The 26,862-nt window shown below is 41.5% G+C and overlaps 2 protein-coding genes across 4 annotated transcripts in view; one reads left to right on the top strand and one right to left on the bottom strand.

Annotated features, from left to right (window-relative positions):
• The window catches only part of lrp4 (low density lipoprotein receptor-related protein 4), a 156,953-nt gene that overhangs the window by 87,024 nt on the left and 43,067 nt on the right, over window positions 1–26,862 (top strand). For all 3 annotated transcript variants that reach the window (XM_039795245.1, XM_039795246.1, XM_039795248.1), the window contains exons 3-7: window positions 1,385–1,501; window positions 18,872–18,985; window positions 19,102–19,218; window positions 20,236–20,364; window positions 26,507–26,626. In XM_039795245.1, coding sequence (XP_039651179.1) covers window positions 1,385–1,501; window positions 18,872–18,985; window positions 19,102–19,218; window positions 20,236–20,364; window positions 26,507–26,626 — 597 coding nt within the window. The remainder of the gene's footprint in view (window positions 1–1,384; window positions 1,502–18,871; window positions 18,986–19,101; window positions 19,219–20,235; window positions 20,365–26,506; window positions 26,627–26,862) is intronic.
• LOC120555990 (putative nuclease HARBI1) lies at window positions 7,280–9,836 on the bottom strand. The gene is made up of 2 exons (XM_039795249.1): window positions 9,512–9,836; window positions 7,280–8,674 (listed from the first exon to the last, which is right to left on the bottom strand). The coding sequence occupies exons 1-2, from the start codon at window positions 9,659–9,661 to the stop codon at window positions 7,625–7,627; spliced, it is 1,200 nt and encodes a 399-aa protein (XP_039651183.1). The 5' UTR covers window positions 9,662–9,836; the 3' UTR covers window positions 7,280–7,624.

A 26,862-nucleotide genomic window follows, 5' to 3' on the forward strand; every position in this document is an offset into this window, starting at 1 on the left:
GGCCTGTAATTAAATTAGCTCTGTCTGTGGATGACAAAGGGCCAGTCATTGGGGCTCTGCTTAGACAGCGAGTAGCTGCACTTAGAGCGGATATGAAGTTAAGGAGGAATGCGCTGAGCTGAGCTCAGTGCTGCTCTCAGGGTACAGAGGTGGGAGAGAGGAGGATGCGTGAGTCCAGATCAGGCTCAGGCTCTGGATGAGCTGAGACCAGACTGGGAATGAAACCCCTCCTGCTGCATTTAAAATGTGTCTGTCAGACTCTGAGCTTCACTGCAGCAGTCAGCTGTCATACAGGAGTGATGACTCTGTAAAATCGGTAAAAACCTCATCGCTGTGTTGGCTCGACATCACATCTGACAGAGTTTACTCACTTTTAGTATACTGTATTTGTTGTGGCGCGACTAACGACTGTTTTTACTTTTTTTTTTCTCTAAGAGTCTGTCGATTTACTTTTCCATATAATATCAGAAAATAGTGAAAATACCCATTGCAAGTTGACATATTACATTTGCTTGTTTTGTCCAAGCAGCAGTCCACAAAAAAATTAGTGTATAATCACAGACGACAATGAAAGTGGGCAATTATTCCCATTACAGAAATCCAGATTCAGCCAAATGGCTAATTATCATCTGGAACTAATGAGCATCTCAACGTTAACAGTAGCGCTGGGTATTGGATCTCAAAGCTCTTACCATACTGACCGAATTTTGCCGTAAAAACGCGTATTGAAAACTGAAAGCTCTAAAAGTTGGTGTTTTTTTCTTCTTTTTTTACGTCAAGTCAGATTTATAATTTTGTTTACGTACAGTATTCTTTAATCACATCATTTTGCCAATTTTAGACTGTATTCTATTATGGTAACGGTGTTGTGCGGCTGCTTGTGTTAGGAACTTTTGCTTCTTTTGTTAAATGACGAAAAGGTTTTGTGGAAAATCATATTTATACTTCTCATGGTAGGGTTAAAAAAAAAGTCTTGTATTGGTACTGATAGAAACTACAGTATTTTTGGAAAGCAAGCATATAAAAAAAAGAAGTAAAGACACTGTTCTGTTCAGTTCGTTCTTGATAGCAGTTGTCATTATCATAAACAGCATTGAAATAATCAAACCTTTTCATCAATTCATACGTGAAAGGCAAATCATGTATATTTCCATACAAATATGAAACCAGCAGGGACTAGTTTAGAGAACAGTAAAAAATTACGTAAAAAGTCAAACCAAAACTAAAAAAACTGACAGAAAAGCATCAAAGTTAATATTGTAGTATACCTCCTTAAAAACAACTGCTTACTCTCCTCTATCTTCAGTCTGACATTGTGTTTGTCGGTCTGTCTGTTTGTTTGTTCCTGCTGATAGACTTGTTGTCTGGCCTTGTTTGTTTGCAGTGCTTCCGACCTGCTCGCCGCTGGACTTCCACTGCGACAACGGCAAATGTATCCGTCGCTCCTGGGTGTGTGACGGAGACAACGACTGCGAGGACGACTCTGACGAACAGGACTGTCGTAAGTACACTTCCTCTCTCCTGTCAACACTCACACATGGACAGACGGTGGCGGTCACATTGACACACACACACACACACACACACACACACACACACACACACACACACACACACACACACACACACACACACACACACACACCACCACCTTTCGACATAATCTGACAGGCTCAGGGGGATGAGTTATTAAAATGGACAGATGTTTGAGGCAGCCATGTGCAATGAAGTGTTTGTTTTTTGAGTCTGAAGGAATTGTGACTGTCACACTCATAAACACACACACACACACACACACACACACACACACACACACACACACACACACACACACACACACAAACACACTGGCGAGAGAGCAGCACTCCCACGGTCACACAAGACTCTCTGACATTTGCCCTTTGTTTATTCCGTTCCAATGATTTGTGGAGGTGCGTGTGTGTGCGTGTGTGTTGAACCCAAAATACCCCTCAGCTGCTAGCCAGGCAGAATGTGGCCTGCGGTGGGTGAAGTAAGGAGACTGTCTGCTTCTGCAGTTGTATATGAATTGCTGCCTGGTGGATAGGTGTGCTACTATATTTCTATCTTTGTGAGGACCATTTTAAGTTTTACAGTTATTACAGTTTTGGAAAGGCATAGCCTTATGTCGGTTACTCACCTTTTCAAATGGCTGTTTAGGGAGTTAATGCTGCATTCATGTTGGCAGAAGGGGAAGAATGAAAAGTTGAAGTTTTTTGCTGTAGCGTAGATCGTCTTAAACTAGCTACTTTTACTGTATAGTTCCTTCTTAAATTATCTGAATTGGTTTGATTTGTCACTTCCGGAGCAATGAGGGCTTTGCAGCCATTTCTATTTTAAAGTGCCCATATTATGAAAAAAAAAAACACTTTTTCTGGGATTTGGGGTGTTATTTTGTGTCTCTGGTGTTTCCACATGTCTACAAACTTAGAAAAAAGGAGTGTGTGTGTGTGTGTGTGTGTGTGTGTGTGTGTGTGTGTGTACATTCTGTGAACACATCGTCCTCTTTTAGTCTCTGTATTTACCCATAATGACTCAGAAGGGTCCATGTGTGCCATCTGATCCGTGTGGATGTACACTGCACACCAGTCGTTCCATCTCAGTGTCAGTTTGGTGATTCACTTTAATCGCACTTAACACTCTGTGCAGGGACCGAAATAGTTTCAGGGAGTGACGTGTTCCTGATGGAGACAACACATGGCAGAGAGAGTCTGCCGTGTCCTCTTAAGTGACTAACTTTTATTGATAGATCAATACAGGCTCTTTTTTTCCCCCCTCTACATCGTCCAGTGGCTATAACAAACTTGAGTGTAAAGAAATGTCAACCACCAACAAGTTGTTTTCACTCATTGTCACATTTTAACATCAATAATAATCAAAAAACAAACTCTGTGTTGTTGTTAGGTATCGTTGATTTAGCAACCGTTTGCCCTTTCATCTAGCTCACGAAAGCTTATTTGCTCATTTGTTTGAAACAATTTTTGAGTTTATTAGGCTGCTCACAAGTACAGAAGAGAAAGCTAGTGTGGGAACAACTGAATTTTGGTCAAACACTGAAAGGAGTAGTTTGACATTTTGGGAAATGTGCTTATTCGCAATCGCTTCAGAGCTGTTCCTTGAGTTGTCTGTATGGTAAAGTATTAATCTACAGACAGTGAATGCTTAGCTTAGCTTAGCATACTGTAACAAAAGCAGGGTAACTCCCTGGAGTCTTGACGTCACAGTGAGGTTGCAAGGCAATCGGCGGAAATGATTTCTTTATTCCAGTCGCAGAATGATGGCAAATGGCTAGACGGTTAGATTTGGTGGAAACGGCTCTGCCCTTTGATGGATCTCTCAATGAATCACAACAGCAAAGATGCTTCTGCTCGGAGCTAAGCCCCCTTCACAAACACATACTTTAACATTAGATCTTAGTAAAAAAACAAAACGTAACACATAAGCACATAACCCAAGAACTTGCCTGAGGACACCGGTGGAGGAAGCTTTTAAGCAGAAGAAGAAAGCTTTGTGTGTTTGGTTAGCTCAGGAGACTCCTGAACCAGCAGGTGGATATCTGCAGGCCAGATGGACCGCATTGTCTGGGAACATAGGTACAAAATCTCATGTAACCATGGTTGTGTTTGCATTCTAAAGGTGTGTTCAGACAGAAAGCCAAGCAAATCTTCTCCACACGTTATTGGCTGGACCATTTGTGCAGTCTGCGTTTATTCGGCCCAAACAGCCAATGTACCAATCATACAGACTGGGTACAGATGTTAGCTGATGTTATAAGCTGGCTAGCTGTGTGTGTGGGTGTGGGGGTGTGGGTGTGGTTCGCTGCATGCCTATGTGTATTTGGGTGGCAGCTCAGCCTCAACCTTAGCGTGATAAAATGAATGCACGCCGAAAACAAATTTGTTCATTTTATTTTTTAAATACATAGTCATGAACTTAATTGTTGTACAAGTGGACATTTTGACCTGTTGGTGAGCACTAGATGGAAATTCAGATGTGCCACAGTGCTAAGTGTAGAGCAGTAGTGGTAGTGTGTGAAATTAAATGAATTTGGCAATTTATGCGGCGAAAGTGCAGCGTATTTGAAAAAATGCGGGCCTCGCATAAATATGCGGACTTTGGCTGATTATGCATTGAATTATGCGATCTTTGGTTTTCTGGAGGGACTGATAAATGTATGGAGTATCAGCAGAGTGCGGGCATCTCATTTTTTCAATTGCCACAGTGCTTGTATGCCTGCAAATTTGAAGATGACTACTTAGAATTATTAGTATTTTAGTATATTAGTATTTATAGTGGCATCTGTATTAAAGGGAAGGGGGCAACTTCCAATTACCTTGAATAAAAAAAGAATAGTGATGCTGTGATTACAGGCAGCTTCATGCTTTAACAGCTATTAAAGAACCAGTGTGTAGGATTAAATGGAGTCTAGCAGTGAGGATGCAAATTGCAACCCCCTGAATACCCCCCTTCCCACACCCCTCTCTTTCCAATGTAGTAGAACCTAGGGGTGGTACGGTTCACAAAACCCACGGTTCGGTTCGTATCACGGTTTTAGGGTCACTGTTTTCGGTTCTGTACGGTTCTTGTTGTTATTTTTTCTTTAATCTTTAACACTCCAGAAATATACTTCAGCATATGATATATAGCTTAATTATCCACAATGTCGGATACAGTATTAAAACATAGTTCTATCTTGTTATCATGCACAAACGGAATTTGACTTTAAGCACATTATTGGGACCATCTCTGAGGAAAGCGACGTGAGATTTTAACACAACATGCTTTACATAAATAGTTTTTTCCTACTACTATGGGCCAACAATTAACATAGAAACGATTACAAATACTTTTAAATGCCCTCTGTAAATGGTGCCCTGCTGGACGTTTTACAACATGACCTACTTTCACTTAACTACGGTGCAGTAAAATCAATCAGATGTCCGTGATCTGCGTAACGACAGTACAGTGGGACGTCTGCCTTCAACAGAGCGACAGTAATAACCTAACATACCATCATTACTGAGTTTAAACTACATTCACGGTTATGTTTGCACTGAATAACTCATTCAATAAACGGAAACATAACTCTTGCAGCGCACATGAACAGATGTGCAATATTAGCTCACACATAAAATAGCACCCTCGTGAATTAGCCTACTGTTGCTAACGTACATTCATAAATCCTGCATAACATCGTCCCGTACCTACAGGACTTCAGACTTACGTATTGATGCACGCGCAGAGTAGTGTCGACAAACTTAGTCCAATGAGGGGAGAAAGGAAAGTGTGATAGCGCTCCACTTTTAACGCTTTTTTCTCTCTCACTCGAGACCGCTGTGTCCAACGTTAGAAGGTAGAGCGAGCTACAGCTGACAGGGAGAGAGAGAATGTATCACTACAGCCAATCTTGTCTTTGTGTCTTTGCTAGTTTAAGACCGACGCACTTGTCAATTTCCCGTCCAGCGCCCGCGACTAGGATTAGTGTGTTTGACCGGGGGGAGACACATCACGATGGTTGCTCTCCATCGTGATGCGACGATGATATCGTCCATCGGCACAACCCTAGCACGGCCTATTTCTCGCTTAAAATGTTTTCAGAAACACGTTTTGGTGAACTATTTATTATTATTATAACTATATTTAAAATATGAAATCATATTCACAACGAGACGCCAGATTATGGTCCTGTCCCAATATCCGCACTTGCGCCCTTGTGCCCCTCAATGCGCGTTCTCGCTAAGGGGTGCAAGACCGTAGGGTGTCCCGATCCTCTAATGGTGTTCTCCAGGGGTGCTCATGAGCGCACTTAATGCACCCTTTTCGCAAGTCCGCATCAGACCTCACTTTGCTTTAGAGTATTACCCAGAATCCTTGTAGTGTCGTGACGTTTCGAACAGCTAGCCAATGAGGGAGCAAAACGGCGGTTGCTATGGTCGGACGCCGGGAAAACAAAGAAGAAAAAGGAAGAAATATTTCGGTTTGGAAGAGGAAAACCAAGGAAACCAGAGGAAACCAAAATGGAGAAGAAATTTTTTTAAGTGTAAGTGAAAATAGTTATTTTTAATCAGAATATGAGCGATACATAACATAATACATGACGATACAATGATTTCACATTCTTTTTGTCAGGGTCCGACGAGCTGACATTCAATTTTATAAAGTTCAGGGCAGAGAATGAGCGGCTATTCACGGGGCACAGAAATGCCTCTAGCCAGGGATATGAGTAAGTTAACATGGCCATAACATGAGCAGAGACAAGTTCAGACAAGTTTGTTGCTCATCTAATGGATGAATGTGTGTGTCTTTCAGGGAAATTATCAAAATTATGGGTCTAGAGGGGAAAGTGACCCAGCTGCAGTGTAAAAAAAGTGGGAAAACCTAAAGAAAAAGTACAAGGTAACTGCACTTGTTTTTTGTATGCTTATATTGTATTGATAATATAAACCAATAACAATATACGATATAAACCCATGTATAATAAGAATATAAACCCATGTAAATAATGTTAATTTCCCCTTCATAACTATTAAGGAATTAACACTGCCAAAAACTGGGTCAGGGACAGATGCAGGAGAGGTCACTGCTGCCTCGTGGATTTTCTATGCAGCTATGCATGAAGCCATTGGCCAGAGACCCTCAGTCAGGCCAGTATATCTGTTCTCATCCGGAAACAGCAGTGTAGAGAGACCCCAGACACCTGTCAGTGAGGTTGAGGATGAAGCAAATTCTCCAACAGAGACAGGAGCAGAGACAGCAGACCTCCAAGCTGGAAACTCCACAGACCCCCAGAGTGATCAACCAGGTACATCAACTGATGTCAGACCAGGAAAGAGAAAGAGGAAGAGTGAGGGTGTAGATTATCTTAAAGACTTCTGTGAGCGGCTAGAGAAGACACAGAAGGAAGAAAATGAAAGGGATAATGCTTGGCTCCAAAAGTCTCAGCAGCAAATGGACAGGATGCTAGATTTATTTGGAAAGCTGGTTGACCACATGACAGAGAAGTAATAACTTTCTGTCAATAAGTTCTGTTATGTTCCGTTTGTTTGCTGTTCCTGCATAAGTGCTCATTGTGTTAATACCACCACTGAGTGATGGAATTTATATTTAAAGTTTCAGAGGACTTTGGCTGTATTGCTTGGTTTGGACAAGACATTTGGAAAATTGTAATTCTGTATAAACAAAATTTATTATTGTTATTTATTATTGTAATTTCTGTTTACCAGTAAAAGTCTGTGTCACAAATAAAGAGAAACATTTATCATTTAGAAAAATGACTTTTTTTACTGAAACAAAGTACTTGAAGACAAGTTTATAACAAAATAAATGAGCTGACAATGCAGAACAATACCGCCAGGTACAAGTGTAGGCTTATAACCATAGATGTATTAACATATTCAGGACAGATACATTTGATATTTACAGATGCTAGGTAATTGACAACATTTTTCATTTTACAAAATATATACACAGAACTGTAAGTAAACAATTTCAAGCAAAATAGGTAGGTACACGTTGATGTGCAATGTCAGAGCAATGGAATAATTAAGTTGTTAACGTTCTACACTCCTGACAAAAATGTGTGTGTTGGAGTATGAGGTACTTTTAATTAAATTGTGTAGTCATGTTCCAAAAGGTGCCCTTGAACATTAAGGGGTGCAGATACATGTGCCGCGAGTCTCGCCCGGAGCTGGTTGCCACTTGTCTCCTGTCCAGAATCTGGTATTGGTGGTTGTGGTAAGGCATCATAAGCTGGCTCTGGTTCCAGGACATCACCATGGGTAAGGCAGACATTGTGTAAGAAGGCACAGGCAGTTACCACCTCTGTGCAGAAGCCAACCTTTACTTCTAAGGCTTTGAAGAGTGTTGCCCTCCAGCGTGCCTTCATCATACCAAAGGCTCGTTCGATAATTGAACGTGCACGTGCATGGCTTTGATTGAAGCGTTCCTCGACCCTTCCTTGAAGTGGCAGTTTGTAGGGTGTGATGATGGTTATGGGGGACTGTATGCAGGGATATCCTCCATCACCAAGAAGAAAAAAGCCAGGTGGGGGGTACTCAGAATTGACATAAAGTGGGCTGTTTTTTAGAACACGTGTATCATGTACAGAGCCAGGAAAACCAACAAAGATGTTGATGAAACGTCCCTGAGAGTCACAGATGGCTTGCATTTGGATAGAATAGAATTGTTTGTAATTAAAATAGTCCTGTTTGTTATGATTTGGAGGCTTAATACGAATATGGCATCCATCTATTGCCCCTACAGCCTTGTCAAATGCTGTATGCCGAGCAAGGCGTCCAAATCGCAGGCCGACTTCTTCAAGTTCATCATGATGTGGATAGCAAATCACTTTACCTGCAATGTCCATAATTTTGTGAGCAATTCTGTGCACCACACGGCATACAGTGGATTTTGGCACAGAGAACGCCCGGGCAGTGACTCTGTAAGACAGTCCATGTGCAAGCCAATACACAAATATTAGGACTTCCAAATAAGATCCCCAGCCATGGTCCTGGTGCCTGTGCAGAACATCCATCAAGCCATCCATTGATTTTCTTGAAAGGCGGTAGTCGGGTCGAAGGTCTCTCTCAACATCAAAATACACCAGAAGGACAGGCATGGTATGATTCAGCCTGGCATACCTGATCAGTCTGCCAAACTTAAAAAGACAAAAACAATTAGAATGACAGATTTAGGAAAACAGATCACTACATGAAAAAATATTCATTCATTTTATATAATCTTTAAAGATTAAATTATCTTTAAAATATATTTAAAATTATATTACCTACATATGTGTTTCACATTAATTTTCTGACATGAGAACATCCCTACAACTTCTCACAGTGAACATCAGTGTTTTACTGTAGCGTAACATCAGTAGTGTAACATCAGTGTAAACCACAAGGTTTAGGGTTTCAGGTTATCCTACATTAGGGTTATTAAACAACAGAAACTGAATAATCAAATGCAAAAATAAAATACTGCTTAGTTTTTACTGTATGAATGAAATAATTATTATTAAAGCTACAAAAGTGGTGAGTGATTTCCTCTTTCTCTTTTGTTCATGAACCCAGTTATTGCAAGCCATTGTGATATATATATATATACACACATTTGCCATATTCCCTAATTTTATAATTGAATTTATTAGAGGGAGTTTATCGATTTTCATTTTGGACACTCACTTGTGGTGGTGGTGATGTAAACTATACTGAGAGCTGTTCTTGATACACACACTCACCAAATTGACAAAATATTAGGAACAGCTCTTAGTATCATCACTTCATAGTTTAGGTTATATCGCAATTTATCATTGCCACAAACTATTTTAATATGAACAACATTGACAGAAAGGTTAGTAGCTAAGAGTAAAAAAAAAAGATATTCATTTTTTCATTCAAATGATTGTGTCATGTTACAGCTATTAGTACCAGCACACACACATTAGCCAAATAAACGTAACGTAACGTTCGATGAAATAAAGTTAATTTACCTGTTGGTCGGGCATCAGCATACATGTTTGGATCCGGTGTAGGAGCCTTCTTCTCCTGCGGATCCTAATTCTTCTTGTAATAAACTGGTGGTGAGTTCTAATCAATTTTAGCAGGAGTACTGCGAATACCGCAACTGCGACCAGCGCCATGTTTGCTCTCCTGTAAACAGAAGTGATGTAGAGGTGACGTATATAGTGACGTGTGCAAAACTGTCCCAATTCTGCTCTTCACAGCTTCGAGCCCTTGTGCACTTACTCCCCTAAGTGCACTTTCAACAAGTGTCCACTTCGAGGAAGACCTTAGGGCGTAGTGCGGGTATTGGGACAGGACCTAGATTAGTCTGTTTTGAAATTCGAGAGCAGCCAGCCCCATGTGACGCGTTCGTCCAATCATCTGCCATGTGTTGCGTTTGTCACGCTCATCCCGAACCGTACGGTTCAGATGTTTTTTCATGAACCGTACCATCCCTAGTAGAACCACGGACTGTATAAAATATAGACCTAGTCTCCGTGATGTAACCCATAGGTTTGTGAAGAGCCAAAATGAAGCTCAAAATGAGCGAGATCCCTTGAGCCAGCCTCGAGTGGCCACTTGATTAACTGCAGTTTTTGGCTCTTCAGCATTGGTTCCATTTTTCAGCACCGGAGGTTGCCGCTTGAGTAGAACCTACGGTGGCCTTCAGGTAAAGTTAAAAACGTGAAAGGCCCTCTCTAGAGCCAGTGTTTAGTTTGTCCGTTCTGGGCTACTGTCGAAACGTGGCGAGAGAACCCACTCCCCATGTAGATATGAAGGGCTCATTCTAAGCTAAAAAAACACAACGATTCTTAATCTCAGGTGATTATTAGGGGTGGGAATCCCCAGAGGCCTCACAATACGATATCATCACGATACTTATGTCATGATACGATATTATTGCGATTTTAAACATATTGCAAAATTCTGCGATATACTGCAATGTATTACCTTTTTTCCAACTTCAAATTTTCCCAATTTCAAATGATGTCCCCAAAGGAAAATGTTGTCAACATCTTGTTTCATCTAAAAAGATACATTTCTCTGTTTGTTCATCTCACTTAAATTTTAAATGTTGCAATATGGGATTGTCAAGCAGACAGACTGACCAACATGTCGATCATAAAAGATCGATACTTGGCGTCTGTGTATCGATACAGTATTGCCTCGAAAAATATCGCGATACTATGCTGTATCGATTTTTCCCCCCACCCCTAGTGATTATACACTCATGAAAACAAACAAATATTATATTTATTTCTGCCAATAGAGCCCCCTGAATCCCACACACTGGTCCTTTAAATCAAATCTCTAAGTTTATATACACCCCAATCTTGACAGTGATTGTTTTCCATAGTAACTCTTGTACTATGCCTCATATACAGTAGTTTGTGTGTTCAGCAGGTACAGGTTAGGTCTTTCTCTTCTGGATGATTTTTTTTCATATCTGTCTGTCATCTCTTCTCCTCCTCCTCCTCCTCCTCTGTTGACCCACATACTGTATCAGCATCCAGACACTGAATCACTTCCTGATGGAGGGATCTGTCTGCTGCCAGCCAGCTATGAATTTTTCATCTTCATGCCCAGTAAATTTCCCTCCCTCTCCCATTCCCCAAACTACTTATTATTTCATGCTTCTTTCTTTCTCTTCACTTTTTCACCGTGGTCCGTCTCTAACCTCCCCAACGTGTTTTGTTTCTCCCCATGATGTAGTGGTTTTATTTCATTATTTAGAGACGGGGAGACAATCCGCTACGCTCGGCTGGAGCTGAAGTACTTGTGAGGATTTTTAGAAAAACACGGCGGCTGAGGTGTGTCTCTGTGTGTGTGTGTGTGTGTGTGTGTGTGTGTGTGTGTGTGTGTGTGTGTGTGTGTGTGTGTGTTTGAACATGAGATTCTGAATTCTTGAAGTCTAAAAGACATTTCACACACAGAGAGAGAGAGAGAGAGAGAGAGAGAGAGAGAGAGAGAGAGAGAGAGAGAAAAAAAAAGAGAGAAAAAGAGAAAGAGAGAGAGAGAAAAAAAACATGACACCGTTTCACCACACACACATGCAGAGAGCCTGGTAATGACTCCCAGCACCCTTTGCCCTTTGACGTTTGGCTGCTGCGTGAATGATGAGCGTCTTCAGGGCTTGTTGACCTCCGACCTCCCTCTGTTTACCTCGCTGATGGGAGGGGAGAGAGAGCATGGGAGAGAGGGGGAGAAAATCAATTATTTTGAGTATGTTGAATAATAGATTGAATGAGTGTATTTGTCGATAGTGAGCGTAAAATTAAATTTTCATTTGGACCCACCGTGGTGCTTTTGTGGCTTTAAATCTTTCTGTTCTGGCTGAGGAGAGGTTGATGTCGGTGAGGTCAACTGAGGTTTAGCTGCCGAAAGTAGAGCGATAAATCGTCCAGGCTTATATATTGGACAATGTTTGTTTGTTAAACAGTTGATATATCGGCCCACATTTCTTTATTGGATTTTTTTTTACGCTTAAACGTATGTCATATATATTAAATAATCTCAAAATTGTATGAATGTTAGCTTAAAAACATTCTTTTTGAGTTAGATTTAGTTTTGCTTTTATTTCACCTTACTTATTTTGTAATGCAACCGTTTTTCTTTTAAAGACAAACTACGCCCTTTTCAAAATCCATACGTGGTTATTCGTATGGTCGTATTCGAGAATACGAGTAAACATGAACTCTCCCAAATCCAAAAACTGGAGTGCCAAAACTCAAATTTATGATGTCATCAACTATAAAGTCTGAACTGCTCCATAGAAAATGAATTAGGAAAGATGTTTTAAAGCTCATGGGTATAAATAAAGAAGAAGAAAAAATCTTTCTCATTCATCGGCTATGGAGCAACTCCAGACTTCATCACAAGTTTGAGACTTACTTCTCTGGTTTCGGGCTTTGAGCGAGAGTAGCTCATGTTCACAAATAGTGAGTGAACTTTCCTAGGCTGTGGAAATAACCTATTGGAATTTTTTTTGTAGCTGGTGTTCCCCTTTGTGTACATTGTCTTTCATATAATGATTAAATTAGAGTCAAATCATCATGAAATCATCTCTTATGCTAGGTAGTCTCGCTTTGCCAGACCCTCGTCCAAAGCGCGCTGGAGGAGGGTCTGGCTACTCCACATAGCATTCGGGGATGGGAGGAAAACGTGCTCTGGTTTATTGGCATTTCTTTAAACCACACAATCGTCTTGGGCGGTGCTAAGCACCGGAGAAAAGCCGCGGTGCCGCTGCAAAATAGGCTCGGAAGGAACTTTGTTTTGGTAGAACACGTGTACGTTTAAAAGTAGTTTTAGTCGTGCAACAGAAAACTCAGATTGGACAGATAGTCTAGGCAGCTGTCTGGATTTACCCTGCAGAGATCTGAGGAGCAGTTAACCATAGTCCTCATGAATCCACCGGAGTTTAAAATGCCAACACAAAGGAAGCCCAAGGCAACGGTTATCCGGCCTAAATGAGTAAGAACCGGCTGATTTTCCCGGCAGCAACAGAGCAATCCCGGAAGTGGAACGTCAAGGATATAGACTACATGCTAGGCTTAATGGACATGCAGAAATATCCGCTATTCACAGAGGTCTACAATACATGTACAAACACACACACACACACACACACACACACACACACACACACGGCTCTAGGGCCTCCTGTCTCTCAGAAGTGGAGCGTGTCTCCAGCAGCCTTGACTCGTGCTGTGATGCAACACAACTGAGAAAAGATAAAACAAATCTCACTGAAATGAAGAAAAGCTTAATCTTCTTTCTTGGCCTGCCCTCTATTCTGTGGGCATCCTTCTGTTTCTGTCTCTCCTTATCTCTCTCTGTTTGTCTCAGCTGTCTAACGCTCACACATGACAGCGATACATTATAGATTACCTCCTGCCAGGGGCCATCCATCATTGGTTCTCCTTGACAGACCTGTGTACTCGGCCCCAGGCGAGCGTGGCTGGGTTTTGCCATCGATTTGCGGTGGTAACAGTAGAAGGCAGCGTTTTGAAAAAATACATTCAGTCTTTTATCAATGGAGGTGTGATTAAAGAGGCAAGGTGAAAGAGTTGTTTGGATAAATGAAAGGCTTTTGCAACTGAATGTGTCAATGTCACAGTGCTGAAAGTTCACTGAAGGGAGTGACTTCTGTCTAACTGCATCATCACGGCTGTTGGTATGAGTGACAAATGTGTCTTTTATCTTCAGTCTCAAGGTTAACGGTCTATTGAAACAACATATACTAACGTACCGCAGTCAGTATATGTACTGTACAGGCCAAAAGTTTGGACACACCTTCTCATTCAATGAGTTTCCTTTTTATTTTCATGACTATTTACACTGTAAATTCTCACTGAAGGCATCAAAACTATGAATGAACACATATGGAATTATGTACTTAACAAAAAAGTGTGAAATAACTGAAAACATTTCTTATATTTTAGATTCTTCAAAGTAGCCACCCTTTGCTTTTTTATTAATAAGGGAAAGCATTCCACTAATGAACCCTGACAAAGCACACCTGTGAAGTGAAAACCATTTCAGGTGACTACCTCATGAAGCTCATTGAGAGAACACCAAAGGGTTTGCATTGTATCAAAAAAAGCAAAGGGTGGCTACTTTGAAGAATCTAAAATATAAGACATGTTTTCAGTTATTTCACACTTTTTGTTAAGTACATAATTCCATATTGTTCGTTCATAGTTTTGATGCCTTCAGTGAGAATCGACAATGTAAATAGTCATAAAAATAAAGAAACACAATGAATGAGAAGGTGTGCAACAATGGCCTATACTTATGAAGACATAAAACAAGCTGCTGGAGCTCAGCTTTGATCAAACTGGTTTAAAATGTAAAGGAATCGTGTTTGTTAAGAAATCTGATTTGTATGCAGCTTATAGATTCCTGAAAATGACTTTTTGAGCAGAAAAGTTTAGACACAAACGTAAATACACATTTACTGTATATTGTTAAAATATGGTGGACTAACGCATGCCAAGAAGAATGGTCTTTGCATCTTTCTTTTAGCAATTTTTAATGTCAGCGGTCTTATTCGTCGTCATAATGCCAAAGAATCAACTAATGGTGGGACATCCACCCAACTTCAAAACGGACAACATTTAAATTTTTGGAGAAGGCAAGATGGAGAATATTTACATTTCCGCTAGTTAAAGACAGCCATAGCATACATTACTGATTTTTTTTTTTTTTGACTAGATCTCCCAAACCTGTTCTTAAAGATGTGTTACAACATATACTGTACTAAAGCAAGCTATTTTAAGATGAAGTAGTTCGTACAACGTGTCGTTTAACCTCGTCTGAGGGCAAAGGTTTTCCATAGCTTTAACAATCACAATTGAAGACGGGTGACATTTTTGAAACAGTATCTCGACTGAACGTTGACATGTGCCATTTTGTGATTATCCTTCATCTAATATTAGTCTAAAAATTCATAATTTCTGCTTTTAACTCAAGAATTGGGTATAATTGAGGTTTATTGACCATGAATTCTAAAAATAAGTGTAAATCTAGTAATATGTTGGTGTTAGTGGTGTTTATACATGGTAGTGAAAAAGAACGTTAAACGTCAAAAAGCGGCAAAAACATTGAAAAAAGAGAGACAAAAAACGTGATTTTCAGTTTTGACCCGGGAGACGAGCGCATGGTCGAATGGAAGACAACAAAGTGTGGTGAATGTCTGATTCATAATTTCTGTTTCGAAATTATCGGATGCAACTCCACCAATTCCGGTCTTAAAAGGTTATGGGTGGAGGCTGTCGGACAATCCGACAAGCACTGCAGTTAAAGCCTTAGAGTATTTTCACAGTGTGGTATTAGTACTTTTATAAGTAAAGGATCTGAATACTTCTTCCACCAATGGTAACTTGAAGCTGACCACAGCCTTTGTGAACCCTGAGGGTATCAATCACCATTTTAGTCGTTAAGGTAGTTTGGTTTCGCTGGTTTTGGAAAGCGTTTGTTACATGTCCTGAGAAGGTTTAAAAAAAAATATATAATAATGTAATGTTTAATGTTTTTACTCTGATCAGTCGATGTCCGTAAAGAGAGCCACGCACATTCAGTGTGACTTTTCTTTGAACCTCCTCCAGTTGCAGTAGCTGTCAATCGGAGCGTCTTATGTGCTGAGACCGAACCACGCCACGTATGCGGGCGGTGTTAAGCACCGGAAAAAGAAACGCGGTGCCGCTGCAAAATAGGCTCGGAAGGAACTTTGTTTTGGTAGAACACGTTACGTTTAAAAGTAGTTTTATTCGTGCAACAGAAAACTCAGATTGGACAGATAGTCTAGGCAGCTGTCTGGATTTACCCTGCAGAGATCTGAGGAGCAGTTAACCATAGTCCTCATGAATCCACCGGAGTTTAAAATGCCAACACAAAGGAAGCCCAAGGCACGGTTATCCGGCCTAAATGAGTAAGAACCGGCTGATTTTCCGGCAGCAACAGAGCAATCCCGCGAAGTGGAACGTCAAGGATATAGACTACATGCTAGGCTTAATGGACATGCAGAAATATCCGCTATTCACAGAGGTCTACAATACATGTACAAACACACACACACACACACACACACACACACACACACACACACACACACACACACACACGGCTCTAGGGCCTCCTGTCTCTCAGAAGTGGAGCGTGTCTCCAGCAGCCTTGACTCGTGCTGTGATGCAACACAACTGAGAAAAGATAAAACAAATCTCACTGAAATGAAGAAAAGCTTAATCTTCTTTCTTGGCCTGCCCCTCTATTCTGTGGGCATCCTTCTGTTTCTGTCTCTCCTTATCTCTCTCTGTTTGTCTCAGCTGTCTAACGCTCACACATGACAGCGATACATTATAGATTACCTCCTGCCAGGGGCCATCCATCATTGGTTCTCCTTGACAGACCTGTGTACTCGGCCCCAGGCGAGCGTGGCTGGGTTTTGCCATCGATTTGCGGTGGTAACAGTAGAAGGCAGCGTTTTGAAAAAATACATTCAGTCTTTTATCAATGGAGGTGTGATTAAAGAGGCAAGGTGAAAGAGTTGTTTGGATAAATGAAAGGCTTTTGCAACTGAATGTGTCAATGTCACAGTGCTGAAAGTTCACTGAAGGGAGTGACTTCTGTCTAACTGCATCATCACGGCTGTTGGTATGAGTGACAAATGTGTCTTTTATCTTCAGTCTCAAGGTTAACGGTCTATTGAAACAACATATACTAACGTACCGCAGTCAGTATATGTACTGTACGGAGCCAAAGATTTGGACACACCTTCTCATTCAATGAGTTTCCTTTTTATTTTTCATGACTATTTACACTGTAAATTCTCACTGAGAGGCATCAAAACTATGAATGATCATATAACATATGTATTAACAAAAGTGTGAAATAACTGAAAACATTTCTTATATTTTAGATTCTTCAAAGTAGCCCCCTTTTTTTTTTTTATTTAATAAGGGAAAGCATTCCACTAATGAACCCTGACAAAGCACACCTGTGAAGTGAAAACCATTTCAGGTGACTACCTCATGAAGCTCATTGAGAGAACACCAAGGGTTTGCATTGTATCAAAAAAGCAAAGGGTGGCTACTTTGAAGAATCTAAAATATAAGACATGTTTTCAGTTATTTCACACTTTTTTGTTAAGTACATAATTCCATATGTGTTCATTCATAGTTTTGATGCCTTCAGTGAGAATCTACAAAGTAAATAGTCATGAAAATAAAGAAACACATTGAATGAGAAGGTGTGTCCAAACTTTTGGCCTGTACTGTATTTAAGACATAAAACAAGCTGCTGGAGCTCAGCTTTGATCAAACTGGTTTAAAATGTAAAGGAATCGTGGATTTGTTAAGAAATCTGATTTGTATGCAGCTTATAGATTCCTGAAAATGACTTTTTGAGCAGAAAAGTTTAGACACAAACGTAAATACACATTTACTGTATATTGTTAAAATATGGTGGACTAACGCATGCCAAGAAGAATGGTCTTTGCATCTTTCTTTTAGCAATTTTTAATGTCAGCGGTCTTATTCGTGGTCATAATGCCAAAGAATCAACTAATGGTGGGACATCCACCTCAACTTAAAACGGACAACATTTAACTTTTGGAAGGCAAGATGGAGAATATTTACATTTCCGCTAGTTAAAGACAGCCATAGCAAATTACAGATTTTTTTTTTTTTTTTGACTAGATCTCCCAAACCTGTTCTTAAAGATGTGTTACAACATATACTGTACTAAAGCAAGCTATTTTAAGATGAAGTAGTTCGTACAACGTGTCGTTTAACCTCGTCTGAGGGCAAAGGTTTTCATAGCTTAACAATCACAATTGAAGACGGGGTGACATTTTTCGAAACAGTATCTCGACTGAACGTTGACATGTGCCATTTTGTGATTATCCTTCATCTAATATTAGTCTAAAAAATTCATAATTTCTGCTTTTTAACTCAAGAATTGGGTATAATTGAGGTTTATTGACCATGAATTCTAAAAATAAGTGTAAATCTAGTAATATGTTGGTGTTAGTGGTGTTTATACATGGTAGTGAAAAGAAGCGTTAAACGTCAAAAAAGCGCCAAAAACATTGAAAAAAAAGAGAGACAAAAACGTGATTTTCAGTTTTGACCCAGGGAGACGATGCATGGTCGAATGGAAGACAACAAAGGGCGTGTGAATGTCTGATTCATAATTTCTGTTTCGAAATTATCGGATGCAACTCCACCAATTCCGGCGTCTTAAAGGTTATGGGTGGAGGCTGTCGGACAATCCGACAAGCACTGCAGTTAAAGCCTTAGAGTATTTTCACAGTGTGGTATTAGTACTTTTACTTAAGTAAAGGATCTGAATACTTCTTCCACCAATGGTAACTTGAAGCTGACCACAGCCTTTGTGAACCCTGAGGGTATCAATCACCATTTTAGTCGTTAAGGTAGTTTGGTTTTGTGCGTTTTTGGAAAGCGTTTGTTACATGTCCTGAGAAGGTTTAAAAAAAAAAAAAAAATGTAATGTTTAATGTTTTTACTCTGATCAGTCGATGTCCGTAAAGAGAGCCACGCACACATTCAGTGTGACTTTTCTTTAGACCTCCTCCAGTTGCAGTAGCTGTCAATCAGGCGTCTTATGTGCTGAGACCGAACCACGGGCTATTTGGGCTGTAGACCTGCAGCCTCGGGAGAGTTGAGCCTGTTTACAGAGATAAAAGCCTCTTCTCCCCATCTCTGAGCCTCATAAAAGACCACAGTTTCCCTAGTGTCAGTGCAGCTATAGATATAATGTCAGCAGTGCTGTTGTTTTATCCTCATTACCTGTCCTCCTGAAACCTCTCTTTCTTTTTCTCTCTGCAGCTCCCAGAGAGTGCGAGGAGGACGAGTTTCACTGCCAAAATGGCTACTGTATTCGCAGCCTCTGGCACTGTGACGGCGACAACGATTGCGGGGACAACAGCGATGAACAGTGCGGTGGGTAAACGCATCCCCACACACACACACACACACATACACACCCACCCACCATCATGCAAGCACACATTCATTCACACATCTTCTAAAATCTGAGTTTGTTTTTTCCATACCAGACATGCGTAAATGTTCAGACAAGGAGTTCCGCTGCACAGATGGCAGTTGTATCGCTGAGCACTGGTACTGTGACGGAGACACGGACTGTAAGGACGGCTCAGACGAGGAAAACTGCCGTAAGTTACTCTGAGTGTGTGTTTGTGTAAGAAAGACACAGTAAGAAACGGGGCTTAATGCTTCTCAGGTTAAAGGAACTACACACTGTGCATGGTTGTTGGTGTCGTGAAACACGTTTGGGCCTTCACCCGCACAGAGTCTGCGTTTCCTATCACATCAAACATACGTTATTTTTAACATGCCCTCCGGAGTGGATACTTTCTCTAGGTGGGCGTCGACATAAAGAGTGTCATTTTTTAATTGGGCCAATTCAGATAAATAATTGGCTACAGGGAAAACCAAAACAAAAGTTTTCAAAAGACGTTGCTGATGAGAAGCTTGTCAGCCCATTTATCAGTGTGTTTACATACAACTGTTGTTGGCTTGGGAATGAGAAGCCCGATGCCCCAAATCTATGTAAAAGAATAATTTAGCTGACTGGATTAGAGCGCGAATGTATCCAAACGGGGAACTTATCTCTGTGGCAGCAGTGGCAGGATGAGAAGAAAAGACATTGCTCATAGCAGCGCTTCTTCCTCGCATCCAAAATAATCCAATATCAGATTAGAATTCGAAACGTGAAATAAAGGATTCCATATAAATAGGTTTTGTATATGAACAGTACGTTATCTGTAAAATGTAAACATCACAAGAGAGTCTGTTGTCTCTAAGCGACGTTAGGACATTAGTCCAGACTCTCCGATCAAAAACTTTTCAGGCTGCAGCGTCATGATTTACAACTATGGCTGCAAGCAGGGGACACATGTGGTTACTGATCAGCTGCATGGAAAGTAAGATTTTACAGCAACTGATTAACTGCTGAGCATGTTAACATATTCACTGTCTCAATAGAGAGCTGAGCCTCTCTTTCATTTCATGTATAGTTTCTGACAGACTCAGCAGTGAAGCCTGGATGCTTCAAAGAGCCTCAGACAGCCAGCTGCTGCACCATCTTCTCCAGCATCTGTTTAACACATGTCTGTGTCTCTGTGTGTGTGTGTGTGTCTGTATGTCTGTCTGTCTGTGTGTCTCTACAGCCTCAGATGTGATGGCAGCCACCTGCAGCGTGGAGGAGTTCCAGTGTGCATACGGCCGCTGCATCCTGGACATCTACCACTGTGACGGAGACGACGACTGTGGAGACTGGTCGGACGAGTCGGACTGCTGTAAGCTCTCCTCATCACTCTCCATCACTCAGGCACACAAACACACCTCCCAACATTATGAAGACCCAACATTTACTCTAGGTGTTGGTTCGCTTCGAAACCTCAAAAGGACAAATCTTGCCCTCAGACACTAATCCACCGGCCGATATATCAGTCTAGCTCGAGTCTTTACTCGAACTTGTGTGGCGGAATTTCCAGCTTACGAACGCGTGCCGTGTAAGTTGAGACAGTGGTACCCCAGGTGTCATTCAGGTCAGTGTCCAACATAACCTCATAACCTTTCCAGGTGGAGGACTACTTCAACTTTGTGCCTCCATAGATTTAGGGATTCTATGCAGCTGCATGATGAGGGAATGTTTTTTTTCAGGACCGTCTCCTTTTGGAGGTCAATGGGCCTTTAGCCTACTTCCCAGGGAGGGAGGGAGGGAGGGAGAGAGAGAGAGAGAGAGAGAGAGAGAGAGAGAGAGAGGGGGAGAGGGGAGAGAGGGGAGAGAGAGAGAGGGAGAGAGGGGGAGAGAGGGAGAGAGGCTGAACTAGGCTTTAGCATCTGTGTTTTAGGCACTGGCAATATCTTTGTTTACATTGAAGGTTCAGCTAGGGCTGGGCGATATGGAGAAAATCAAATATCATGATATTTTTGACCAAATACCTCGATATCGATACCGCAACGATATTGTAGTGTTGACTATTGGTGCTTTCACAAAATATTTACACAATGAGATTTTTGATAAATAATCATCAGTAATGGGGATATAATGACTAAGTGGGGAAAAGGCAAATAATAGAACAGTTACAACAGTCTGGTAAGTTCAGAAAATGACATCACTTTACTGTAATGCAGCCTTTAAAACCAGGAAAAGACACTTATGTTATATCACGATATTACGGTATCCAAAATCTAAGACAATATCTAGTCTCATATCACGATATCGATATAATATCGATATATTGCCCAGCTCTAGGTTCAGCTAAATTTAACGCCTCCAGCATGAGTTTAAATACACCTTGGGGAAGACAGCAACTTCTGAGAGTTGGGAAGCCACCGCACGATAACACTTTGTCTGTCCTGCCTGCCTAAATTCTTACAATAAGCGTTCATGAAATGCTCCTGTGTTATTCATCAAGGTCTCCCGAACCTTCTTCATGTACTGTATGTAAAATGAGTTGTGCTGCTCTTGAGTTTTTTTCCTTAACCACTTGTACGTGGCATAATAATAACTGGCGAAATGATATCACTTCAAACGTCCTAAGTGTGAAAATCTAAGATTGCAAACTTGGTGGAAGTCCAAGAAGGAAAACAAAACACACTGTTGCAGTGGAGTGACTAATCCAGCCTGTCCTGCTGGTGTAAAGCTACAGTAACAGTGAGCTGCTGTTATCTCCTTACACACACATCCAGTACTCTGTATGAGCCATGACAGCGCTCCTGGCTCTCTGAACAGCGTCTTGTGCAAGAAGAGAAGATGAAGCTCCTCTGGGAGATCAGTCCTCTGTTATGCCATTAGATGAGACTTAAGTTTTTTTCTCTCCCTCTGGCAGACGTCTTTCCTCTCTCCATCCCTTTTCATTTACTTCTTCTTCTTCTCCTCCTTCTTCTCCTTCTCCGCTTCATTCTCACCCTACATGTACCCTAATGGCACTGCTGCACGTGTCCCAAAACAGCGATGTCCTTCAGCATATTGAGCTAGTTCAACTAGAGTTATAAGTACTTTTTTGGCTCCTTTGAACAGGAAGTCTTAGGGCGTTTTCACACATACCTTATTTGGTCCGGACTTTCAGACTTTTTAGTTTGATCCGAACCAAAATTACAGGTGTGAAACCTCCCCCGGACCACGGCCCGGATCAAAAGACCAAATTCTGGTCCGATAAAAAAGAGGTGGTCTCGGTCCGGACCAAACTGAACCATGGTCCGGTTCGTTTATAGTGTGAAAGCATTTTTTGGATGGTTCAGACAAATCCAAGAAGCTGTGGCAGGCTCTCCCTGTGTTACAAGACCGGGGAAGCTCCTTTAAGGAATAGCTCGGTGTTTAGAGAGAGAGAGAGAGAGAGAGAGACGGTGAATGCGCTCAGAGCAGACAGCTGTCGGCTATCAGAGCAGAGAATACATCAGCAGTTTATTTGTTAAGTGGTAGTACATGTACAGTGTAGGTTTCAGTTTGTCTCTGAATAAATGCTCCAGAAAGAAAGTTCCCATGTCTTGCTTCTCAACATCACAACAAAACAAAAAGAGCCGCGGCAGTAGGGGAGAGCAGCAGGCAGTCGAAAAAACTCCGACACAGAGAGAGGATACGAGAGGACGGGGACGCCCGTCAACAAACCAATCAATTATAAGTATCTGGAGACGCAGCTCACGTACTGTATGTGATGACGGCAGGAAGTAGATTTGTCACGTATAGATCTTTAGTGCGCTTGCATAACTGCAGTGTGAAACCAAAACTTACCGGACCAAATGTATACAATGTAACAAAAACATGAACCTTGGTCCGGGCCTTGGTTCTGACTTTAATGTGTGAAAACGCCCTTAGTTTAGGCATTAATCAGTGTTTTGTGGATGCACCAACTAACACTGACTGTAGACATTCAGTCCTTAAAGGGATACGCCACCGTTTGTTGAAATAGGGCTTATCACGGTCTCCCCTAGCTGTAGATAGGTGGGCCAACGCATGTTTTGTGCATGCATCGTTTTAGTCCGGTGCAACACCGGCAGCACCGCTGCTAGTTAGCTTAGCGTAGTGAATGGAATCCTATGTTGCCGGTTAGCATGTTGTGAGTAAAAGTGAGCCAACAAAAGACAAAAAAACAACCTAATTACTTGCACTGAGACAAAAAATGCATTGGCCCACCTATCTACAGCCAGGGTAGACCGTGATAAGCACTATTTCAACGGTATAACGGTGGCGTATCCCTTTAAAGTGTCAGTGTATTTGATTAACCTGATTTTTTTTGATTCACCGATTTAATTGGTTAGTCTGTAATATGTCAGGAAAATATGAGAAATGCCCATCCCAAGTTCTGTGAGCCTAAGGATGTCGTCAAGTTGCTTGAGTTGTCCAGCCAATAGTCCAAAAAAAACCAAAATATTCAGTTCACCCAGTGATGTACAACAGCGAAACGAGGCCGACCTTCTCATTTTAGAAGCTGAATCAGCTTCAAATCTGTGCCAAAAGACACCCACACAGTATCTATGAAGCAGAAGGATTGGAGGTTTAGAGGGGTTAAATGTTTTTTTTGTAACTAACTTTGCCCTTTTAGTCATGAATATTAGATATTATACAGGAATACATCCGAAAAACATCAGTCGACGGCAGGTTAGGTTGAGCCCAGGAAACAGCTGCTTTTTGCAGGTCGCCGCTCCACCGCTTCGGTCAGAACTGAAAAACATTCTGTCTGTTAGATCTTTTCTGTCCCTGTATCTCTCACTCACGCACACACACAATTACACACACACACACTCTTGCACATTCACACAGCGTGAAGCGATGGTCCTGATTAACACAGACTATCATGTTTCGGTCTCCTCACTCCAGAGACGCTGCCCGCAACTGACAAATCTGTCAGCATCTCCCATGTTCCTTTCATTCGCTCATTGTCTCCAACCGCCCACCACATCTCTCTCTCTCTCTCTCTCTCACACACACACACACACACACACACACACACACACACACACACACACACACACACACTCATACACAGTGTCTTCCCCCTTTGATGTATTTATCTGCAGTGCGATAAGCACAGCTTCAAGGTTTTGTAACATCGTTTGGTCATGTTAGTCGGCTGAGCTGCCCTCGGTTTCTCCCTCGTCTCCTCCCACGTCCAGGTTTTTTAATTACTGCCTCAATTCTGAAGTGTTTGACATTTCTTTTTGGAAAGTTGAGCTGGCATCAAAGCTTTAACAATAAAAAAAAAATACTTTAAATAACCGTGCAGTGAAAACACTGCACTATATATCCGATCCAAATGAATCAGGTGTGGCAGAACGCGCGCTGGGCCTCGTGTCCACTAACTTCCTGCTGTCCTGTACTAAGCTGGCCATGTATTTTTGTTATATATATTTTTCTATTTCATGTGATTTCTGACCAGCATTCGAGAGAGTGTTTTAGTGTTTCAAATTATAGAGATTTCCATTTCGTGAAGTGTTCAAAAAAAGTGTGAAGACGTCTTAGCTTTCTGAAACCTACAGATAGTTTGTGGGAGGAGGCATTCCTCAGAGGCATAAGACGGCCCATCCTCAGACAGCATTCCTTGGCATCAACTCTCCAGACACATGAAGGGCGCTTTGTTAGAAGAAGCCTCTCTCCCTCTCCCTTATGAGAATCTCCACACACACACACACACACACACACACACACACACACACACACACACACACACACACACACACACATCCAAAAACACTCACATTGCATGTCTCGTTACCACTTGCGAACACTGATACTGCTTTCGGCTGCATAGCTGAGCAGATGAAAGAGCAGTGTGTGTGTGTGTGTGTGTGTGTGTGTGTGTGTGTGCGTGAGAGAGAGTGAAAGAGAGTGAAAGAGAGTGAAAGAGTGTGTGTGTGTGGGGGGGGGGCAAGGAGAGATATAATGTAAAGTGGATGAATCATTTGAGTGTGGGTGTCAGTGTGTTTTTCGGCGTCCCACGCTGATTCTTGTGACCTATAAGTCTCTCTCTCTCTCTTTTTTTTTTTTTTTTTTTTTTTTTTTTTTTTTTTTTTCTGTGGGGAGAGCCACCTGCTGTTTTGACCATCTCTCTCTTCTTTCACCCAGCTGATAAGCCTGGCACGAGGATGCTTGAAGCTCTACAACATCTCATTTTCTGTTTTTGTGTCTTTCTTCCCTTGCATTCGCTCGTTTGTCATTTTGTTCCTCCCTCCCTATCTCGCGCCCACTGTAGCTTTGATGGGATCCGACTCGTGCTGTCGGGAGGAAGCACACATACATGCTCTCACACACACACACACACACACATACACACACACACACACACACACACACACACACACACACACACATTCAGAATTTAAGATGCTTATGTTTGATTCAGCTTTAATCTCCTCATCCACCTCCATCGTCATCTGCTGCCAGTTTGAGCTTCACTTTGATCTGATCACATGCTGAGATGTGGTGGGAGATTTAAAGGTGGGACAGCTATGATCTGTATACCCAGATGATCATAAGGCAGCCAAAACAAACCGAATCAATTAATGTTCATGGGGAAGGAAATATCATTGGTATAAACCACTGTATCTTTGCATGGTTGCTCTTGTCTTTTTACTGTGTATGGTCTTTTTACTTTTTATGGACAGCTTTCAAAGAGGAACGCAAACTAATAATTTAATTATAGATTGCTTACTTATTCTGTGCATATGACAATGAAGCTTTTAATCTTGGATGACTTCACAGCTCCATAGTTTGGATCTGATCTGAAACTGGCTTGTGGAGAATCCCGTGTGCATAAATAATTTCCCAAAAAAGATAGAGACCTGATCTGAACAGACCTGAGCATAATTGGACCTGATCCAAAATGTTGTCGACCCGAACAGCCCCAAATAGTGCGAGAAGACCAACACTGGCTGCAGCAGAATGCTACACCAACAACAAGCAGCCACAGTCTATAAGAGCAGCACTACATGTCATTGGTTTTCTTGCACTTCCCAGTTCAAATTGTTCCTCCTGCGATGTTTATGACGCACCAAGCGATCAGAGCTGATGTGATTAGATCCACTCCGATATTTGACATAGATACATCCAGACCTTAACCGACCCAGTCACACTGAATAGAATTTGGATACAGCCTGTGTTTGGGTCTCGGTTACCATGAACTAAGAGGACCAGTGAAGACCTATCTTTTATATCTATTCAAATGTAAACCAGCCATTTTCAACTTTTTTTAAAATTGCTTTTTAAAAATAATGTGATGCCTTTTCCTAAATGCAGAAACCAGATATTATTTAGCTTTTGTGACACTGTGTGTGTGTGTGTGTGTGTGTGTGTGTGTGTGGTGTGTGTGTGTGTGTGTGTGTGTGTGTCTGTCTCTGTCTCTGTCTCTGTGTTTGTGTCTGTGTGTGTGTGTGTGTGTGTGTGTGTGTGTGTGTGTGTGTGTGTGTGTGTGCGTGTGTGTGCGTGTGCGTGTGTAGCTTCCCACCAGCCCTGCAGATCGGTAGAATTCATGTGCAGCAGCGGGATGTGCATCAACGCTGGCTGGAGGTGTGACGGCGAATTCGACTGTGACGACCAATCGGACGAGAAGAACTGCAGTGAGTAGCTTCCCTCGCTGTGATAACTGAACAAACGAGCTCTGTATAGGGTTGTGTATATAAAAAATATGTGTGATTTACTTTTTTTATTCCTTATTTATGTGGGCACTTTCAGCCTTGTATCTGAATTCATGCTCATGATGGGGGGAAAAAAACTAAGGCGATCACTCCGAATATCTTCAATCACCCGATCTAAAAATGAATGAATACAATTTGTGTTTGTGTGTCGCCTGCAG

Source organism: Perca fluviatilis, chromosome 3, assembly GCF_010015445.1.
Source record: "Perca fluviatilis chromosome 3, GENO_Pfluv_1.0, whole genome shotgun sequence".
NCBI lineage: Eukaryota > Metazoa > Chordata > Actinopteri > Perciformes > Percidae > Perca > Perca fluviatilis.